This window comes from Phacochoerus africanus, chromosome 12, assembly GCF_016906955.1.
Source record: "Phacochoerus africanus isolate WHEZ1 chromosome 12, ROS_Pafr_v1, whole genome shotgun sequence".
Lineage (NCBI taxonomy): Eukaryota > Metazoa > Chordata > Mammalia > Artiodactyla > Suidae > Phacochoerus > Phacochoerus africanus.
This window is the reverse complement of record NC_062555.1, coordinates 20,976,398-20,996,461: the sequence shown is the minus strand read 5'-3', so window position 1 is coordinate 20,996,461 and position 20,064 is coordinate 20,976,398. Positions and strand designations below refer to the sequence as shown.

Genomic DNA, 20,064 nt, shown 5'->3' with positions numbered 1-20,064 from the left:
AAGATACTGAAGTTCATTGACTCGCACAGAGATTGTCAGATGCCCCTGTGCCAAATGAGACACCAGCGCCCCAGTCTTTGGATATGAGATCCTTTTTTTCTTTAGGGCCGTACCTGGGGTTCCCAGGTTAGGGGTCGAATCAGAGTTCCAGCTGCTGGCCTACGCCAGATCCGAGCCATGTCTGCCACCTACTCTGCAGCTCATGGCAATGCTGAATCCTTAACCCACTGAGCGGGGCTAGGGATCAAACCTGCATCCTCATGGATACTGCTGAGAGGGGGCAACATAAATATATGGGCTGGCAGCTCTGGTCCTCAAACTTTGAAGTGCTTAAGGACAAAATGGGGAACCTGTTTAAAATGCAAACTCACACGAGTTCCCTGGTGGATCAGCAGGTTAAGGATCCAGCATTGTCACTGCTGTGGCTCTGGTTACAGCTGTGGTGTGCATTCGATCCTTGGTTCAGGAACTAATGCACACTGCAAGTGCAGCCACAAAATTGCAAACTTAAAGTCCCCCCACCCTCACCAGAATCTGATCCACTGGACCTGGGGGAGACCTTAGAATTTTGATGTGAAGCAGACTTTTGAGCTGATTATAATGCTCAGGTAAACATCTCTGTAAATTCTGCTCCCAATTTAATATGTTCCCCCCCTCCCCCGCTGTCAAAGCAGCATTTCTATGCCAGCAGCTTGTAGATCACTGAAGAGCTTGTTATGGAAGAGTGAATAGTAGCCATGTGCCTATTAAAAGGAAAGCACAGGAGTTCCCGTCGTGGCTCAGCGGTAACGAACCCAACTAGTGCCCATGAAGACATGGGTTCCATCCCTGGCCTCACTCAGTGGGTTAAGGATCCAGCGTTGCTGTGAGCTGAGGTATAGGTCACAGATGCGGCTTGGATCTGGCATTGCTGTGGCTGTGGTGTAGGCCAGCAGCTGCGGCTCCGATTGACCTCTAGCCTAGGAACTTCCCTATGCTGCAGGGGTACCCCCTGCCAAAGTATTAAAAGGAAAGCACACTCTGAAAATTTAGAAATATAGAGAGGAGATTTAAGTTGTTTGTCTTAAATAAATTCGTAAAATATGAATAACATAAAATAGACTAGGAAAGGGAGTTCCCGTTGTGGCTCAGAAGATTAAGAATCTAACTAGTAACCATGAGGATACTCGTTCCATCCCTGGCCTCATTCAGTGGGTTAAGAATCCAGTGTTGCCACAAGCTGCAGCAGAGCTCACAGACATGGCTCGGACCTGGCGTTGCTGTGGCTGTGGAGTAGGCTGGCAGATGCAGCTCTGGTTTGACCCCTAGCATACAGCCATAAAAAAGAAAAAAATAAATAAGACTATGCAAGATTTTCATCAAGTAAAACGAAAGAAAAACAAACCTTTTGGGGGGAATGTGTGGAGGTTAATAATGCAATAGCATGTAGCATGTTTTAGAGGGCATTTTACTGACAAAATTATTTCATATATTCAATTTTATTTCCTCTCAAGACAATCCTATAAGATTAAAAATGTCAGATGATATTCTCAATTTGCAGATTAGCTGCCATAAGAGGTTTGCCAGGGAACCTTAATCCAGATGGTAACATGACACCCCCAGGGGCATTCACTCAACCACGTCCAGAAGAACAGATGGAAGCAGCAAGAAATAGATGAATTATGATCAGATTTCAAATAATTGCTGGATTTTGAATTTACGGTTTGAATCTTAGAGATGCGTGAATGTGGTTATTGCGTAAATTTAAATTTTGACTCGGAAAAGCCATGGAGGAGTTCCCGTTGTGGCTCAGTGGTAATGAACCCGACTAATATCCATGAGGACGCAGGTTCGGTCCCTGACCTTTCTCAGTGGATCAAGGATCTGGCATTGCTGTGAGCTATTGTGAAGGTCACAGACGTGGCTCAGACCTAGTGTTACTGTGGCTGCAGTATGAGCCAGCAGCTGTAGCTCCTATTCAACCCCTAGCCTGGGAACTTCCCTATGCCGTGGTGTGGCCCTAAAAAGACCAAAAAAAAAAAAAAAGTGGGGGAGTCCTCCTTTGCTGATCCCAAAGTTAGCATATCCGCCACAGAAACAGGGCCCAGGCCTTTAATAAAATCTATGAAAATGCAGGCCTTTGTTATATTCTGGGGCAGATTTGCAAATTGCTTTTTATTAAATGGTTCACCACAAAATAAGCTGGGCTTTTTTGATAGTCCTTCCAGTATAGTCTTTTAAACCATGCGGTGCCTTTATTTTCAATTTGTATTTATTTTAGTATTTGAAATTCTTATCTTGTTTTCCATTTGCTATTACTATTCCAAGCCTACCTTGGAAGTTCAGTTCAGCAGATATTAACTGAACACCATTTTTACAAGGTAAAAAATAAAGTCAGAACCGCCCCCCCACACACACGCTGGAACTGGTATTCTTTGCCCAGAGCACCTTGATTGCACCTCTATTATAGCATTTATCACATTTTCATAACTATTGGTTTTACTGATGATCTCTCCACTGTTTCATAAGGCTCTGAAGGTCATAAATGGTACCCTCTTCATCACTGGTACTCCTGGCACCACCCCCGCCGGGGTCCTTAAAGCAGCAATAAATGTCCAATTGGATCTATTACTGGCAATATCAGGGTACATACAGTTTTCTGAGAATATGTGCCAAACACCAAGACAAATTCATTTCAATTCAAATATCTGTCATCAAACATATTAAAATAGTGTATGCATATATATATATACACATACTATATATAGTATATAGGTACTATATATATGTATATATATATATAGTCCTTAAGTTTTTTTAATTTTTTTATTACAGTTGATTTACAATGTTCGGACAATTTCTGCTGCACAGTAAAGTGACCCAGTCATACATCCCTGTACATTCTTTTTTTCACATTATCCTCCATCACGTTCTATCACAAGTTATTATACGTCCCTGTGCTGTACAGCAGGACCTCATTGCTTATCCACTCCAAGTGGAATAGTTTGCAACTACGACCCCCACACTCCCAGTCCCTCCCACTCTCTCCCCCTCCCCCTTGGCAACCACAAGTCTGTTCTCCATGTCCATGAGTTTGTTTCTCTTCTGTAGACAGGTTCCTTTGTGCCTTATATTAGATTCCAGATATAAGTGATATCACATGGTGTTTGTCTTTCTCTTTCTGACTTACTTCACTTAGTATGAGCGTCTCTAGTTCCATCCATGTTGCTACAAATGGCATTGTTTTGTTCTTTTTTATGGCTTAGTAGTATCCCGTTGTGTATGTATACCGCATTATCTTAATCCATTCCTTTGTGGTTGAACAAAAATAAAATATTATATTTTCATAAGCTGATAGTCCCAAGACTAAATTAATACTATATATATATATATATATATATATATGTATGTATTTGAAGACCTTAAGAATTATCCTTCTTGGAGTTCCCGTCGTGGCGCAGTGGTTAACGAATCCGACTAGGAACCATGAGGTTGCGGGTTCGGTCCCTGCCCTTGCTCAGTGGGTTAACGATCCGGTGTTGCCGTGAGCTGTGGTGTAGGTTGCAGATGCGGCTCGGATCCTGCGTTGCTGTGGCTCTGGCGTAGGCTGGTGGCTACAGCTCCGATTAGACCCCTAGCCTGGGAACCTCCATATGCCGCGGAAGCGGCCCAAGAAATAGCAACAACAACAACAAAAAAGACAAAAGACAAAAAAAAAAGAAAAAAAGAATTATCCTTCTCAAAATTAGATTTTAGGTGAATAATAACAGCATGATTAAATATAAATTTTAGGCTATGATATAGATATAATTCCTGATTTTCTCATGTAACACAGAGAGGCACTTGGTTAGATTTAACTGTGTCATCTGTAATAACTGGGACCAGATCATTGTAATTTTCTTACATTCCCCTCTGAAATCAGAAGATGGGAACAACACGCTGTGTTTTTGTCCTGTCTTGTAGAGTTCTCCTTAGAGCCCTTGAAAGCATGCATTTGATTTCCAGGATAAAGGCTAGCTAGTCCAATTTCTCTTTTTGTTGATCTGGATGCTTGACCGATTTCACTTCTTGTTTATTGTTTAGTTCATTCCCCCATCAGTCATGTTAACTGAGCTTGATTTCGTGAGTAGGGGCAGACATTGAATAGCCCTTGGAGCTGCTCTAAAACATATACTTAGAATCCTCTTTAGAATCTCTACTATGTATTTTCAATTGCATCTTAATTTTTTTTTTTTGTCTTTTTGCTATTTCTTGGGCCGCTCCTGCGGCATATGGAGGTTCCCAGGCTAGGGGTCTAATCTGAGCTGTGGCCGCCAGCCTACGCCAGAGCCACAGCAACACAGGATCCGAGCCGCATCTGCAACCTACACCACAGCTCACGGCAACGCCGGATCGTTAACCCACTGAGCAAGGGCAGGGACTGAACCTGCAACCTCATGGTTCCTAATTGGATTCGTTAACCACTGCGCCACGACGGGAACTCCTCAATTGCATCTTAATAGCTTTATTGATATATAACTTACTACCGTAAAAATTATCCTTTGAAAGTGTACAGTTCAGTGGGTTTTAGTAGAGTCCATTTTACAGTCATCTCCACTTTCTAATTTTAGAATATTTTCATCACAACAAAGGAAAAAGCCATACTGATCAGTCTTCACTCTTCATTCTCCCCCTCCCTCAGCTCCTAGAAACCACTAATCTGTTTTCTGTACCTAAGGATTTACCTTTTTCTAGGCACTTCGTATAAATTGAGGAATACAATACGTAGTCTTTTGTAACTGACTTCTTGCACTTGGTATAATGTTTTCTAAGTGCATGAATCAGTACTTTTTCCTTCTTATGGCCAAATCATTTTCTGTTATATGGGTGTATCACATTTTGTTTTTCTGTCCATTAGTTGATGGTCATTTGGGTGTTTTTACTTTTTGGCTGTTATAAGTAGTGCTGCTATGAACCTTCCTGTTCAACTTTCTATTTGGAGAAAGAAATTAAGAACTGGTTTCCATTCTGTTGGGTTTCTCCTTAGGCGTGGAATTACTAGGTCCCTTATAACTCTGTTAAATATTTGAGACCTTCACAAACTTTTCCAAATTGGCTACACCATCTTAAAGTTCCACCAGCCACAAATGAGGGTTTCGGTCCCTCCACGTGTTTGACAACACTTGTTATTTTCTGTTTTATTTTAGCTCCTAGTGCTTGTGAAATGTATCTTGTTGGGGGGAGGGGTTGTTTGTGTGTTTACTTTTATGGCCATATCCACAGCATATGGAAGCTCCTGGGCCAGGGATTGAATCCGAGGCACAGCTGCTACCTACACCAGAGCTGTGGTAATGCCGGATCCTTTAACCCACTGCACGGGGCTGGGGATCGAACTCGCACCTCCACAGCGAGCCAAGCCTCTGCAGTCAGATTACTTAGCCCACTGCACCACAGCAGGAACTCCTGTAGCTTGTGGTTTTGATTTGCCTGTTTTAATGCACTTACTGGCCATTTGTATATCTTTTTAGAGAAAGGTCTATTTAATCCTTTGCCCACTCTTCAATTAGATTACTTGCTTTTTTGTGATTGAGTTGTAAGAGTTCTTTACACATTCCAGATATAAGAATTTATGATTTGCAAACATTTTCTCCCATTCTGTGGGTTTTCTTGTCATGTTTAATTACCCTTTAGCATATATATTCTGGGAATGGAGTGCGGACTTTTTAAAAATCAGCAAACTGTCATGAAATAAATCAAAACCCTGCTAATGTAAGTATTTAATGACTATGCAAAATAAGGTAAATGCATATATAAGGTACTTCTTGATATAAAAATGAAGCATAGATTACCTATAATCAGAGTGCCTCAAAAACATTTAATTGGTAAAAAAAGATCATCACAGAACTGAAACAAATAAAAGGGTCTGTATTTCCCTTCTTATATTTTGCTATGAAATAAAGAAGTACAAAGTACAAGCCTCAGAAAATTAATTCAGGGTGAGAAGAAGGAAACATAACAGCCTTCTCTCTAATTAAACAGTCAGAACTAGTTAGCTTCCTCTGGCAGATCAGTAGCTCAATTCTTCATGTTGCTGTGTATTCATTTCTACCTCGAGCAGACATTTTTAAGCCAATAGTATATCCAGACACTGTTGTCAAAAGTAGACAACCCTGAACACATAGTCAAGTACCACCGTGAGCCCAGGGGAAAGGTCCTAATACAAATAGTCACGAAGTTCCTTAAACGCAGGAAGCACCTGCCATGCTCTAGGCATTGGGTTAGGCAATGGCAACATAAGAAACAAAAAGGCAGGTGCAAATGAAGACCTGTTCACACATGGACGAAAATACCTAGAATGAAGCAACTCAAACTAGTAGTGGATGTTGGGACTCACATGAGTCTCCAACACATTAATTTAAGGAGCATTTTCACATGCATTCCCCAAATATTTATTGAGCACATAATATGCACTTGGCATGGCACAAGGTACAATGGACATACAACCCAGCATCTTACAAGCTTGATGGAGAATCGCAAAGACAGATGAATGCAGTATAATGTAGCATGTGCTGGAATGAAGTTTCACAAGGCAGGAATCTTATTTTGATCAGTGATGTCTGCTGAGTGCCTCACCTAGAGCAGGTACATGGCAGGTGCTTTGTAGCATCTGCTGAATGAATGAAAGCAAGCACAGAGGAGAGGCAAACCCAGCAGGAAGTCATTCTCTTGTTTAAGCCTCAAGGCAAACTAGTGCCTTGTTTGTTACTGTTTGTTAGGTTTGTTACTGTTCTTGCCCCATGGGAAACAGAGGCTCAGGAAGTGTATGGGACAGGTCCAGAATGCTGCAGGTTATAAATGCTGGAACTTGGCACAGCACCAGCAGAAAAATGCTGTATCACCAGAGGCACAGTATTCAAACTTAATAGATGATAACAGATGTAAAGAGACCAGTGACTGTTTCTAAATTTGTTCATCCCTGAAACCAAAGTCCAGTTTTTGGAACATTGCAAGGAAGTTCAAGAAATTACTGACCAAACAAAAACATGGCTATCTGGGCGCCTTTTGGAGTTGGCTTAGGCTCCTATCTAGATAGAGCTAAGGTCCACAGCTCTCTGTGTTAAACCTAAAGAAACTTAGAGTTCCCATTGTGGTCAGCCAGGTAATGAACCTAACTAGTATCCTTGAGGATGTGGGTTCACTCCCCAGCCTCGCTCAGTGGGTTCAGGATTTGGCATTGCTGCAAGCTGCAGCATAGGTGGCAGATGAAGCTTGGATCCTGTGTTGCTGTGGCTATAGTATAGGCCAGTAGTTGTAGCTCCAATTCAACCCCTAGCCTGGAAACTTCCATATACAGCATGTGCGGCCCTAAAAGGAAAAAAAAAAAAAAAACCCAAACCTAAAGAACTTTAAAAACAGACCCTACAGGCTGGGGGAATTAATGAATTTGAATATTTAATTTGTTAATGGAATTAGAAAAATGAGTAAAACACAGTCCCTAAAAATCAAGTGAGTAACAGTCTAGGCAAGGAGATGAGGCAAGTGGAAGCAATTATAAAATTGAATATGCTAAATAATATAACAAATAAATCATATTATGGGAGGACATAAAAAGGAGTAGCCTCTAGGTGATGATAAAAAATTCCATGGAGGAGTTCCTGCTGTGGCACAGTGATTTAGGATCTAGCGTTGTCTCTGAGGTGGCACCAGTTCCGTCCCCAGCCCGGCACAGAGAGTTAAGGATCCGGTGTTGCCACAGCTGTAGCATAGGTTGCACCCGCAGCTTGGATTTGATCCCTGGCTGAGGAACTTCCATATGCACTCAGATGCAGCAGGAAAGGAGGGGGGAAGGTTCCATGGAGGAGACGGTGCGTGAACTAGAGCTTAGAGAACGTAGAAGACTCTAGGCAAAGTCAGGAGCACACAGAGAGGCGGGCAGGAGCCAACTGGAGCACTCCCCTAAAACTCTAAGGTGCCGGAGCTCCTGCTGTGACACAACAGAATGGGTGGCTTCTTGGACACTGCTGGGACAAGGGTTGATCCCCGGCCTGGCACAGTGGGTTAAGGATCTGGTGTTGCCATAGCTGTGGCTTAGGTCACAACGGTGGCTCCAATCTGGTCCCTGGCCCCGGAGCTCCATATGCCGCAGGACAGCCAAAAATGACCAAAAAAATAAACGACGTAGAGGCGTGTGTAGTGAAAACAAGAATTCCCTCCCAAACAGACTTAACAGATTTGAAACCCATCCCATGACACCTTGATTTCTATATGCCTCGCCTTGGATAGGACTGAAAATGTACTTGTCTCATCTCATAAAGAACTGGAAAGTAGGAGTTCCCGTCGTGGCGCAGTGATTAACGAATCCGACTAGGAACCATGAGGTTGCGGGTTCGGTCCCTGCCCTTGCTCAGTGGGTTAACGATCCGGCGTTGCCGTGAGCTGTGGTGTAGGTTGCAGACGCGGATCCCGAGTTGCTGTGACTCTGGCGTAGGCCGGTGGCTACAGCTCCGATTCGACCCCTAGCCTGGGAACCTCCATATGCCGCGGGAGCGGCCCAAGAAATAGCAACAACAACAACAGCAACAAAATAAAAAATAATAATAATAAAAAAAAGAACCGGAAAGTAGATTTGCAAAAAAAAATTGATTAGAAGCCAAGATTCATTTAAATAAATTTTTTTATTTTTTATTTTTTGTCTTTTTGCCTTTTCTAGGGCCGTTCCTATGGCACATGGAGGTTCCCAGGCTAGGGGTCCAATTGGAGCTGTAGCCGCCAGCCTACGCCACAGCCACAGCAACGCAGGATCCAAGCCACATCTGCAACCCACACCACAGCTCACGGCAACGCCGGATCCTTAACCCACTGAGCAAGGCCAGGGATTGAACCCGCACCCTCGTGGTCTCTAGTCGGATTCGTTAACCACTGCGCCACGACGGGAACTGCCATTTAAACAAATTTAAACCTCACAACTGAAAAGAGAAATCCTCAGATGACAACCATTAATACTCTAAAAGTTGGGTTTTCGTGTCTTCACAGAATTCTCCCAAACTCTTTTGCCCTAAAAACAGAAGCTTTGACATCGACGCCATCTACAGTGTAATAGATGATGCCAAGCAATACGTGTATATCGCGGTCACGGACTACCTGCCCATCTCCAGCACGAGCACCAAAAGGTCAGTGAGTCTCAACCTGGAACCTGGTTTCCAGGGCCAGGCACTGGACTGGGGACCCAGGGGAAACCAGCCTGGACCCTGGGATGCTATCAGATCACACTGGGTTTGGGAACACTCATATCTGCTCGGCGTGCATTTGCAGCTCGCCCAGAATGCAGGATGCTCACCCAGAATGCATCTCCTCCCTGAGTCCATGTGAAGGACACATGGAGTCTCATCCCACAGAACTAACTCAGTAGTTTGTGTTATAAGCATCAGAACAACTTTATTTTTGGCCACACCTGCAGAATGCCAAAATTCTTGATCAAACCCACGCCACAGCAGGGACCTGAGCCCCAGCAGCGACAGTGCAAAATCCTTAACCTGCTGCACCACCAAGGAACTCCAACATGAGAGTAATTTTTCTTTTTTTTTTTTCTTGGTCTTTTTAGGGCCTCACCGGTGGCATATGGATGTTCCCAGGCTAGGAGTTGGAGCTACAGCTGCCAGTCCACACCACAGCCACGGTAACACGGGATCCAAGCCGTGTCTGCAGCCTACACCACCGTTCCCGGCAACGCCAGATCCCTAACCCGCTGAGCGAGACCAGGGATCGAACCTGCAACCTCATGGTTCCTAGTCGGATTTGTTTCTGCTGTACCATGATGGGAACTCCTGTCTCTGAGGACTTTTCACTTAAAATCCTAAGGTTTGAAATATCATAAGCATAATAAAATACTTTTTTTTTTTTGCTATGCAGGGACATGCCTGTGTCTGGCCCATAGCTGCAGACCCAGAATTGCAATCTCTGCAGATCCCAAATAAATCTGTCTTTGCTGTTGTAAAGCCTTCAGCATAGCCCCATGTAGCGTGGTCTAACAGTAAAGTAAGAATCGAATGATGTTTGTTGGATTTGGCAAATGGAATATCACTGATGACTTTGAGAAAATTGCAGAATACTGGGGCAGTAGGCTGAGGAGTGCACGGGGGTAAGGAAGTAAAGCCTGCCGTTCTTTTTTTAATTTTTTTTAAATTATTCTGCATTTTAGGGCCACACCTGTGGCATATGGAAGTTCCCAGGCTAGGGATCAAATCAAAGCTGCTGCTGCTGGCCTACACCAGCCACGACAATGCAGAATCTGAGCCATATCTGCGACCTACTCCATAACTCACAGCAATGCTGGATCCTTAACCCACTGAACGAAGCCAGGGATTGAACCTACATCCTCATGAATACTAGTCGGGTTCATTACTGCTGAGCCACAGTGGGAACTCCCAGAGGTTCTATATTCTACTATCAACAAGTTTTATTTCAAAGAGGAAAGAGATCATGCATCAGCCACAGAGCCGTGTAGAGTCAAAGGAGGGGTCTCAGAATGGGAGTCATTTACTTATTTTTCTCAAATGAAAAAGAAGCTAGCGAGGGAGAAGTTGAAGACATTTTCAGGAAGGGATGTCTGACCATGTGCAGTTGCAGAAGGCCAAGGGAACCGCTTGGGGAGAAGTGGGAGGATACCTGGCCCTCCAAGCTGGAGAAAAGGCGATAAAGGTGTAATATGGCTAGAAAAGACGTGTAGGGTAGAAAGCTGAGCAAGACCATGACCAAATATTGTAAACAAAGGAAAAAGCAAGAAACCCCCAGAGAGAGGCAACATTAAAAATCATTTACAGGAGTTCCCGTCATGGGCTGTCGTGGCGCAGCAGAAACGAATCCGACTAGGAACCATGAGGTTGCGGGTTCAATCCCTGGCCTTGCTCAGTAGGTTAAGGATCTGGTGTTGCCGTGAGCTGTGGTGTAGGTCACAGACGCGGCTCAGATCTAACGTGGCTGTGGCTGTGGCGTAGGCCAGCGGCTGTAGCTCCAATTCGACCCCTGGCCTGGGAACCTCCATAGGCCGCGAGTGTGTCCCTAAAAGGACAAAAGACAAAAAAAAAAATCATTTACAGAAGATACAGGAGGTGGAACTGACCCAACCTAAGGACAGGGATTAGCAGGAGGTTTCAAGAGCCCTGAATGCATTTGTGTTTGTTCCAGTCTGCACAAGGTTAAGAAGACTCTTTCCAGTAGTCCTCAGCTTTATGGCTCTAGAAATACACCAGTGGAACGATAGCACTGATCCAGGATTTAGATTTTTGCCAAGAGCTAACGGAAGGGAGCAGAGCAAGTATCCTTCAGGTGATCAGAACTGAGATGAGACTGCTCCGGGAAGGGAGACCAGGAGGAGCTGAAGGAGCGGGAGGAGGAGAGGGAGCTTGGATCTGGAGCCCGCCCGGGTGAATGAGCAGGTGCAAATAAGGGAGCAGAGGAAATTGGAGAACAGAAACCTGGGGTCGGATATAAAGAGGAGCCTTTTGGACGTGCCATTATCATGAAAGGGACAGGCTCAGGTTTTGAATAATATATCATTAGTCTGAACAGTGAATTGGGAGTTCCCATTGTGGCTCAGTAGTAACGAACCCGATAGTATCCATGAGGATGTGGATTCAATCCAATTCAAACTGCTGTAGCTCCAATTCGACCCCTAGCCTGGGAACCTCCATATGCCGCAGGTTCAACCCTAAAAAAAAAAAAAAAAAAAGACAGCAACAACAACAGAAATCATTTGAAAACAAGGGTGCGTGAAAGCTTGGATAACCGGCATAGAACCTCATTTGGGCGCAGGGGGGAGGCTGCTCAAAGAAGAGATGGTGAATAAGCATTGGGGGGGCAGGGGGGGGCTCAAGGACCTTAACTGGAATTCTGCTGGCAAGTGGATTCTTCTTGCACACGTGACCTGAGGCCCAGATGGAGTTGCAGGTGCAGGGAGGGTGGCATGGGGTGACAGTCAGTCTGTCCGTGTCCTCTGCCCACAGAGCCTGAGGCCCTGACAGTGGGAGACCTCGTTTTAGGCAGGACAGGTCCAGGCAAACACCATTTCTCAACGCCCTAATGCAGGAAGGCGGAATTTTTCAACACAGCCTCTAAGGTTTCTCACATCACAGCACAAAGCAATGACCAAGCTAACAGTCAGCATTCTCTGTGGTCTCATGTCTTTCCCCAAACTAACTTGTGTTCTGGATTTTTCTCTCTATGGATGTGATTTCCACAGGACTTACTGGCCAGACTTGGACGGGAAAATACGAGAAGCCTTGGTTTTACGGAGTGTTAAAGTTCGACTCCTCATCAGCTTCTGGAAGGAAACGGACCCTCTCACGTTTAACTTTATTTCGTCTCTTAAAGCTATTTGCACTGAAATAGCCAACTGCAGTTTGAAAGTTGTAAGTATTATCCTGAGTTACGACATTCAAAGTTTTTTTCCTTCACACGTCTGTGAGAGTGCCAAGCACACACCTACATGTGAACGTCCCATCAGAACAAAGATAGTAGTCTTTGGGGGGGGGGTGTTTTGTTTTTTGCTTTTTTGCTTTTTAGGGCCACACCTGCAGCACATGGAAGCTCCTAGACTAGGGAGTGGCATGAGAGCTGCAGCTACTGGCCTACACCACAGCCACAGCAATGCTGGACTAGAGCTGCATCTGCGACTTACATTACAACTCACAGCAATGATGGATCCCCGACCAGCTGAGCAAGACCAGGGATCGAACTTGTGTCCTCATGGATACTAGATGGATTCATGTCTGCTGCACCACCATGGGAACTCCCAGGACAGTAGTCTTTGAGAGTGAAGAATAACTCTACAGACAGGTTAAGTAAAATTTCACCACTGTGGCGCAGCAGAAACAAATCTGACTAGGAACCATGAGGTTGCGGGTTCGATCCCTGACCTCGCTCGATGGGTTAAGGATCTGGCATTGCCATGAGCTGTGGTGTTGGTCGCAGACGCGGCTCGGATCCTGTGTTGCTGTGGCTGTGGTGTAGGCCAGCGGCTACAGCTCCAATTCAACCCCTAGCCTGGGAACTTCTGTATGCCACACGTGTGGCCCTAAAAAGACAAATAAACAAAAAACTAAATAAAATTTCAAAACAATCATATGCCAAAAAGGAGGGGAGCCTGGAACCCGAGTTTCCTGGTGGCCTCCCAGCCTCGTCCTCCCTACACACACTTTGTGTTGCATCGTCTCATTTGGTTTGAACGTTCTCCTTCACCTAGTGTTCTGATTTGTAAGACTATGACCAAGAGGGCATTTGAACATGAACCAGCACAGACCCCCCACCCCACCCCACCCCAGCCCTGAAGGCCCTCAAGCTGGGTTCCTGAACTTGCTCCAGGGTCCCTGGGCCACATGCTAATCCATCTCCGAATCCTTTGAGGGAGGCTAGATTGAGGTTTGTACTTACTTGCTTTTTATTTTTTCTTTTTTCGCCGCCCCGTGGCATATGGAGTTCCCGTGCCAGGGATCAAATCTGAGCTGCAGTTGTGACCTACACTATAGTTTCGGAGCAACACCAGATCCTTAACCCACTGTGCCAGGCTGTGCGTCCCAGTGCTCCAGGAAAACCACCAATCCCATTGCACCACAGCGGGAACTCCTTGGACTACCTGCAGTGTGCTAACTCTAGCTCATCTCTAAGCCTCCTCTGATGTCCACAGCTAGCATCCTCTTCCTCCCCTCGGGCCCTTGTGTTGTGCATGCTGCTCCCTCTCCTGCAACACCTTTCTGTGGGCCTTAGCTGACCAATGCCACTCATCTTGAGGTCTCAGCTTTTCCCAACCTCCACCACAGTCACCCCACAAGTATACCCTGAGACCCTCCTCTACTGAGTGCCAGGCCCTCTTCAGGTGACAGTGCTATTTCCCATGAAGCATTCAGGGACCCAGGACAACGGGGGCTCTGCTGTCAACTTGGGCACCTGGCTTCCAAGATGGCCTTGAGCCCCCACGTCCCCAGGGCAATCCGAAGAACAGAGAGATGGGGGTTGGCACTGAGGCATTTATGACTTCAGCCTAAGGTGGCGACTCTCCCTTTAGTCTTCATTCCCTGGAGCGGAGCCCCTCCATGCTCAGCAAGACCCCAGCTGTCAAAGCACCAGAATGCAGAAAATAGGGAGTTCCCATTGTGGCTCAGCAGGTTAAGAACCGGACTAGTATCCATGAGGATGCGGGTTTAATCCCTGGCCTTGCTCAGTACGTTAAGGATCCTGCGTGGCGATGGCTGGTTGAGTTGCCTATTAAAAGGACTTGTAGACTTAGGCATTCTGTTGGAAAGTATGTGTTCTTTTCCCAAGATCTTTTTTTGACCTTTGCAAATCCCCAATTAATTCAGCTAGTCACTGACATGGGCTTGCTGCCTTTTTTTTTTTTTTTTTTTTTGCTGCATCTTATAATATATGCAACATGTAAGAATTCAGTGCGTTGGCATGCCTGACAGAAGGCACCCTGGGGCGTACTTCAAATGCCAGTGCATCCTGATGACTAAGACAGTGAGAATTAAACAGCTCCCAACCCGTACCCTATTAGAAGAATGGATTTTGTGTTCATTTGATTGCTTAAAAGTGTTCATTATAGACCTAGGTGAGCATGCTAATTTCCTTTCTTGTTGCCTATATATATTTGAGAGCAAAAATAGCTTCATCTTGGAGCTCCCTTCATGGTGCAGCAGAAACGAATCCGATTAGGATCTGTGAGGATGCAGGTTTAATCCCTGGCCTCACTCCATGGGTTGAGGATCCAGCATTGCCGTGAGCTGTGATGTAGGTCACTGACGCGGCTCAGATCCTGCGTTGCTGTGACTGTGGCCTAGGCCAATGGCTACAGCCACGATTGGACCCCTAGCCTGGGAACCTCCATATGCTGCGGGTGTGGTCCTAAAAAGCCAAAAAAAAGCTTCATCTCTACAACGTAACAAGCTTGTGGCTTAATGACTCACTATGAGGCCTATAGTTGACATTTATTTGAATAAGAAACCCTTTTGTGCTTGAACCAAACCCCAAATATTCTCTATTGGTCTGCTTTATTATGTATGTGTGTATGTGTGTGTTTATTGTTTTACAGAAGTTTTTTGATCTGGAAAGAGAGAACGCTTGTGTTACAACAAAAGAACAGAAGAATCACACCTTCCCCAAGTTAAATCGCAACAAGTACATGGTGACAGACGGCGCAGCTTATATTGGTAGGTGTCTGGCCTGTGCGGCTCCTGTCGGTGTGGCCCCAGCTGTACCCCATATGGTGAGGGAGGCCCCCCAGTGCAAGGGGGGCCTTGGAGGGCAGGAAGCAGTAGAGTGACAGCAAAGGCATCTTCAACCAAACATCTCATGTGAGTGACTCGCTTCAGATGCTAGGGGACGGTAGGTGATGTCTTTTCACAACTGTTTTGTAGAAATTCCATGATCCCTTTGCCTTATTTTATTTTATTTTAATTTTTGCTTTTTAGGGCCACACCCATGGCATATGGACGTTCCTGGGCTAGGGGTCGAACCAGAGCTGCAGCTGCTGGCCTACACCACAGCCACAGCAACGCTGGATCTGAGCCACGTCTGCGACCCACGCCACAGCTCGTGGCAACACCAGATCCTTAACCCACCGAGCGAGGCCAGGGATTGAACCCGCAACCTCATGGTTCCTAGTCGGATTCGTTAACCACTGAGCTGTGACGGGAACTCCTCCCCTGCCATTTTAAAAAATATCTAACTTTGGACAGTTTTCTTAAGCTCTCTAACCCTCAGTTTTCCCATCTGTCAGATGAGGCTAGTAATAGTTTCTTCTTCTTAGGGTGAAGTAGGGTGAAGCTTAAATGAAGTAATACATTCAATGGAGTTCCCATCGTGGCCCAGTGGTTAACGAATCTGACTAGGAACCGTGAGGTTGCGGGTTAGATCCCTGGCCTTGCTCAGTGGGTTAAGGATCCAGCGTTGCCGTGAGCTGTGGTGTAGGTTGCAGATGCGACTCGGATCCCGCATTGCTGTGGCTGTTGTGTAGGCCGGTGGCTACAGCCCCGATTCGACCCTTAGCCTGGGAACCTCCATATGCCGCGGGAGGGGCCCAAGAAATGGCAAAAAGACCAAAAAATAAAATAAAATGAAATAAAATAAAAGCCCCTGACACAGCGATAACACCCGATTCAAGTTAGCTCTCATTACTCAGGTAACAAAGTTCCAGGCACAGAAACAGCACGTGTTGGTAGCATTATTTTCTCCTGGATCATATCTCTTCTACTCTCCCATTGTGGGTATGAGTCCAGGGTGGCCCCTTTACTGGAACCAGTGCAGGCAGAGTAAAAGTTACGGTCTCGCAAATGAGGGTGCGTAAATCTCAAAACCGCAGGCTGATCATCACGTTGTGCAGATGAAGCAGCAGTCTCAGAGCGGAAAAGAAAACCGTGTATGTGGAACGAAGGAATATAGAATTTGTATTCTTTCTTTCCAAATTTGGTGAGTGCGTAAGAAACATGCCCCTTAAAGCATGTGGTTTATCTTATTTGACTCTCACAGGAACATTATCGATAGGGAAAGCAGTTTTCATCACTTGCAGTTTAGAAATAAGGAAGTCAGGCCATAAGATAGGAAATGAATGAAAGCTACAGATGTAAAGGGAAGATTTTAGAGCTAGGTCTTGCATCCAGGGCAGCCCCTGCAGCCTTCAGAAGACACTGCCATGGACCGCCCGAGAGTTAACCACCTGCTGGCTCAGGGTGGAGATGCTCTGTCCCTTCCCATTTTGAATAGCGGTGGCTCTTATTGGTAGAATGGGATATTAAAATGTTTAAAAGTGTGTATCGTTCCAGCGGTTCTAGAATATGAGAATATTATTTTATTCATGGCATGCCTTTCAGTGACCCAAGATGTGTTCATTTAGATTTCCTCATGTTCATTAATGAGAGTAGAATGAAATGAGGTGGTTTTGTGTTGTTTTGTTTTGTGTTGCTGCCCTGATTCCCAGGCTGAGGAGCCTGATCCTGAAACTGGGCAATGATTTACAGCCCGCCCGAGGAGGGTTTTGTGTGTTTAGTTAGCAACTGGTTCTCCTTCTCTGGCGGTGGCTTGTTCTCTGATGTGAAGGCTTCTGAGCATTATAATTAGAATCCCTCGTGGTACATATGGATTCGATGTTGTCTTGTTGAGAAGGTAGTAATTGTTCACAGGATTTTTAAGTGTATTCCTATATATTTTAAATGTTGCTGTATTTAGGGGGCCTTGTGAATGTCAATAAGAAATAACATTTACCAAAAAAGAACATCAGAGTCCCTGTTTTGAGTTTCAAGTTGAGCAAAGCTGAAGAAAATGCCAAAATAATATGCAAATATTAATATGCCATATGGAAGCCTTCTTGGAATTTTTTTTGATGAGCTGTCAACACGATTCAGTCTCCCTGTCACTATTCCCCGGTATTTTTTTTTTTTTTTAAATAGAATCTGCTCTGTATCTCATCAAATGGAGACTGTTCCCCTGTGGATCTTAGGTCTCTGTCATCTTCCTTTGTCTTTTGCAGGAAATTTTGACTGGGTAGGGAATGACTTTACCCAGAATGCTGGCACGGGACTTGTCATCAACCAGGCAGATGTGAGGAACAACACAAGCATCATTAAGCAACTTAAGGATGTATTTGAGAGGGACTGGTACTCGCCCTACGCCCGAACCTTGCAGCCCACCAAGCAGCCGAACTGCTCAGGCCTCTTCAAACTCAGACCCCCCTCCAACAAAACTGCCACCTACAATGCAAGTGGAAAGGACCCCTCGAGCGTATCATCTGAATGAACCAACCTTGTATTTCACATTTCTATAAAGAGGACTTGAGGAGAGAAACACAATTTACTATGTCTTTTTTAGGGGAAAAGCACACATCAAAAAAAATATTCTCTGAATGACATGTAACATCGAACAATATCGTAGCGGCGCGTACCTCTCAATTGAAGACTTTTGTATCTGTCACCTCGGACGGAGAATGTCCTTTTGGCTTGGAAGTTCGTTTTTACGTTTGCATACCAATTTTAAGACTTTGATGCCTCTTCCTTTCGAGTTTTAGAACTTTTTTCTACTGACCCCCTGGTCAGTTCTTCGGAAGCTTCGCATGAGGTAAGCTCTTTGACACCCATTCTGAGAACCGCTGACTTAGGGGATGTTGCCCCAGAGACGAGACTGATCGCATCCGTTGTTTGTCTTTGGAACCCGTTTCCAAGACCTACCCCGTCATGTGAGCGTGAACAGCTCACATCTCCTGCCCATCTCCAACACCCTTGGGAAAACGCCCTCGGTACCTCCTCGTGCATTTTTTTCCCTAGTACCACAGCTTTTAGTTTCCATCCTTTTCTCTTCTCACCAAATAGTAGGTAGCATCCCTCTCGTCACCCAAACATGAGCTCCAAGTGTGACTGTATCTTTTGAAAATGGATGGATTGCTCAGAATGGATGCAAACTGTAAAAAGCAGTCTCTAATTTTCACCCTTCAACTGCACTTTTCCCTACCAAATCGAGATTTTAAAACCACAGCCAGCAATATGTATCCTTCCTCTCAAGCTCAGAAAAATTATGTAGCCGCCTGCTAATATTCAGCAAGCTATTACGCCTGCATTAGGAGAATAAAGTAGGTTTTCACATTTTTGTTTAGTTGATGGTGTTGATAAGCGGATGTTCATTTCTTTAGGATCCTTACGCTGTTAAGAGTATGCCAGCAAACGTTTATAGAGCTATTTAATATACCTTCTGCTATTTAATATACCAAATGCTTTTCAGAGAGATGCGATTTAAATACTGTGCTTAACATATTTTACTAAGAAACAAACATCCTGAATTCTTGTTCTGTGATGTCCTTGTGTCTTGTTGTTTTATATCTATAAAATAGATAACCCTGTATTAATGGAGATTGTTGCTATACTAGAGGGAGGCCTGGCCTCTTCAGAGCCCAGGGCAGGAGCCCTTCAGGACACCTAGGCTTCATGTTGCTCCTGATTCTCTCTGGCCTGGAACAGAGTCCTGCACGTCTTGGCCTTGGGTTTCTATGGTAACGTAGGGACAGTGATAAGCACCTACCTCGCGAAGATGTCGTCACAGTAGAAACTATTTATACCTTGTTTTGAAATCAAAAGAACCTATATAAATGCTAAGCATTATGATGTATCCTCTTTTTTCCTCAAAATAAACTTTTGTGGTACCCTGATATCATCAAGGACAGGTTCTCCCAGAGAAGCCACCCGTGGAAACGACCCCACAGCTCCCAGTCGCAACTGTGGGTGGACACGGCAACGCAGAAGCCCTGCCGGAGATCTGGACTGCCATCCTTTTTGATGGGACGTTTTGTTGGGTCAACTTTGGCATAAATAACATCATCGCAAAATGAGTCCGCGTGTTTGAGCGTCTTCTTTAGGACTGCAGAGACATGTTTTTTGACCAACCAAAAAAAAAAAAGCAATCTCAATTGTCTTTGTATCTCTAGAGGCTCAATGTCTAATATGCCAGGAGGCGTGATGGCCAGTGGGTTCCCTTGGTGTAGAATGGCTGTCGTTGGTCATCTCGTGATTAACGTTCCTTCTTGGGGTTTCGCCACGTTGCTTTACCGGATGCTGAACCAGGCACCCAAGGGAGGGATTGGGGAGACTGTCAATATTAGAGTCTTAGGAGCTGGCCAGTAGGGATTCAGAATTTCACTAAGAAGCCCCCAGTCATTCATAAAAACCTGTTACTCTTAAAAACATAGCTCTCTTCCTGCTCCCTTCAGCTGCCATTGAGGCTGCCAGCCTGCACCACAGCCACAGCAACGCAGGATCCATGTGGCGTCTGTGACCTACCCTGCAGCACACGGCAACACTGGATCCCACAGAGCGAGCCCAGGGTTAGAGCCCGCATCCTCATGGATAAAGATCGTGTTCATTACCGCTGAGCCACAGCAGGAACTCCTCACCAGGTTTTATGCAGCCTGCTCTCCTCCCAAACCACACAACTCTGAGAACCCCCCCACATCAAATAACTGATCCCCACTGTCAAATATTAATACCGCTGGCCTCCAGCGCCCTGCCACTGGCCACTGGTATAGCTGATAAATGAATCACAGCTTATCAGACCACTGGAAAGGAAATGGGACATTGT

At 45.2% G+C, this 20,064-nt stretch overlaps 1 protein-coding gene across 2 annotated transcripts in view; it reads left to right on the top strand.

Moving 5' to 3' along the window:
• Positions 1–18,591, top strand: part of PLD5 (phospholipase D family member 5) — a 237,294-nt gene extending 218,703 nt beyond the window's left edge. For both annotated transcript variants that reach the window (XM_047755409.1, XM_047755410.1), the window contains 4 exons: positions 8,992–9,128; positions 12,197–12,365; positions 15,041–15,158; positions 17,474–18,591. In XM_047755409.1, the coding sequence (XP_047611365.1) occupies positions 8,992–9,128; positions 12,197–12,365; positions 15,041–15,158; positions 17,474–17,739 (690 nt within the window). In that variant the 3' untranslated portion in view covers positions 17,740–18,591. The remainder of the gene's footprint in view (positions 1–8,991; positions 9,129–12,196; positions 12,366–15,040; positions 15,159–17,473) is intronic.
• Positions 18,592–20,064: the final 1,473 nt, after the last annotated feature.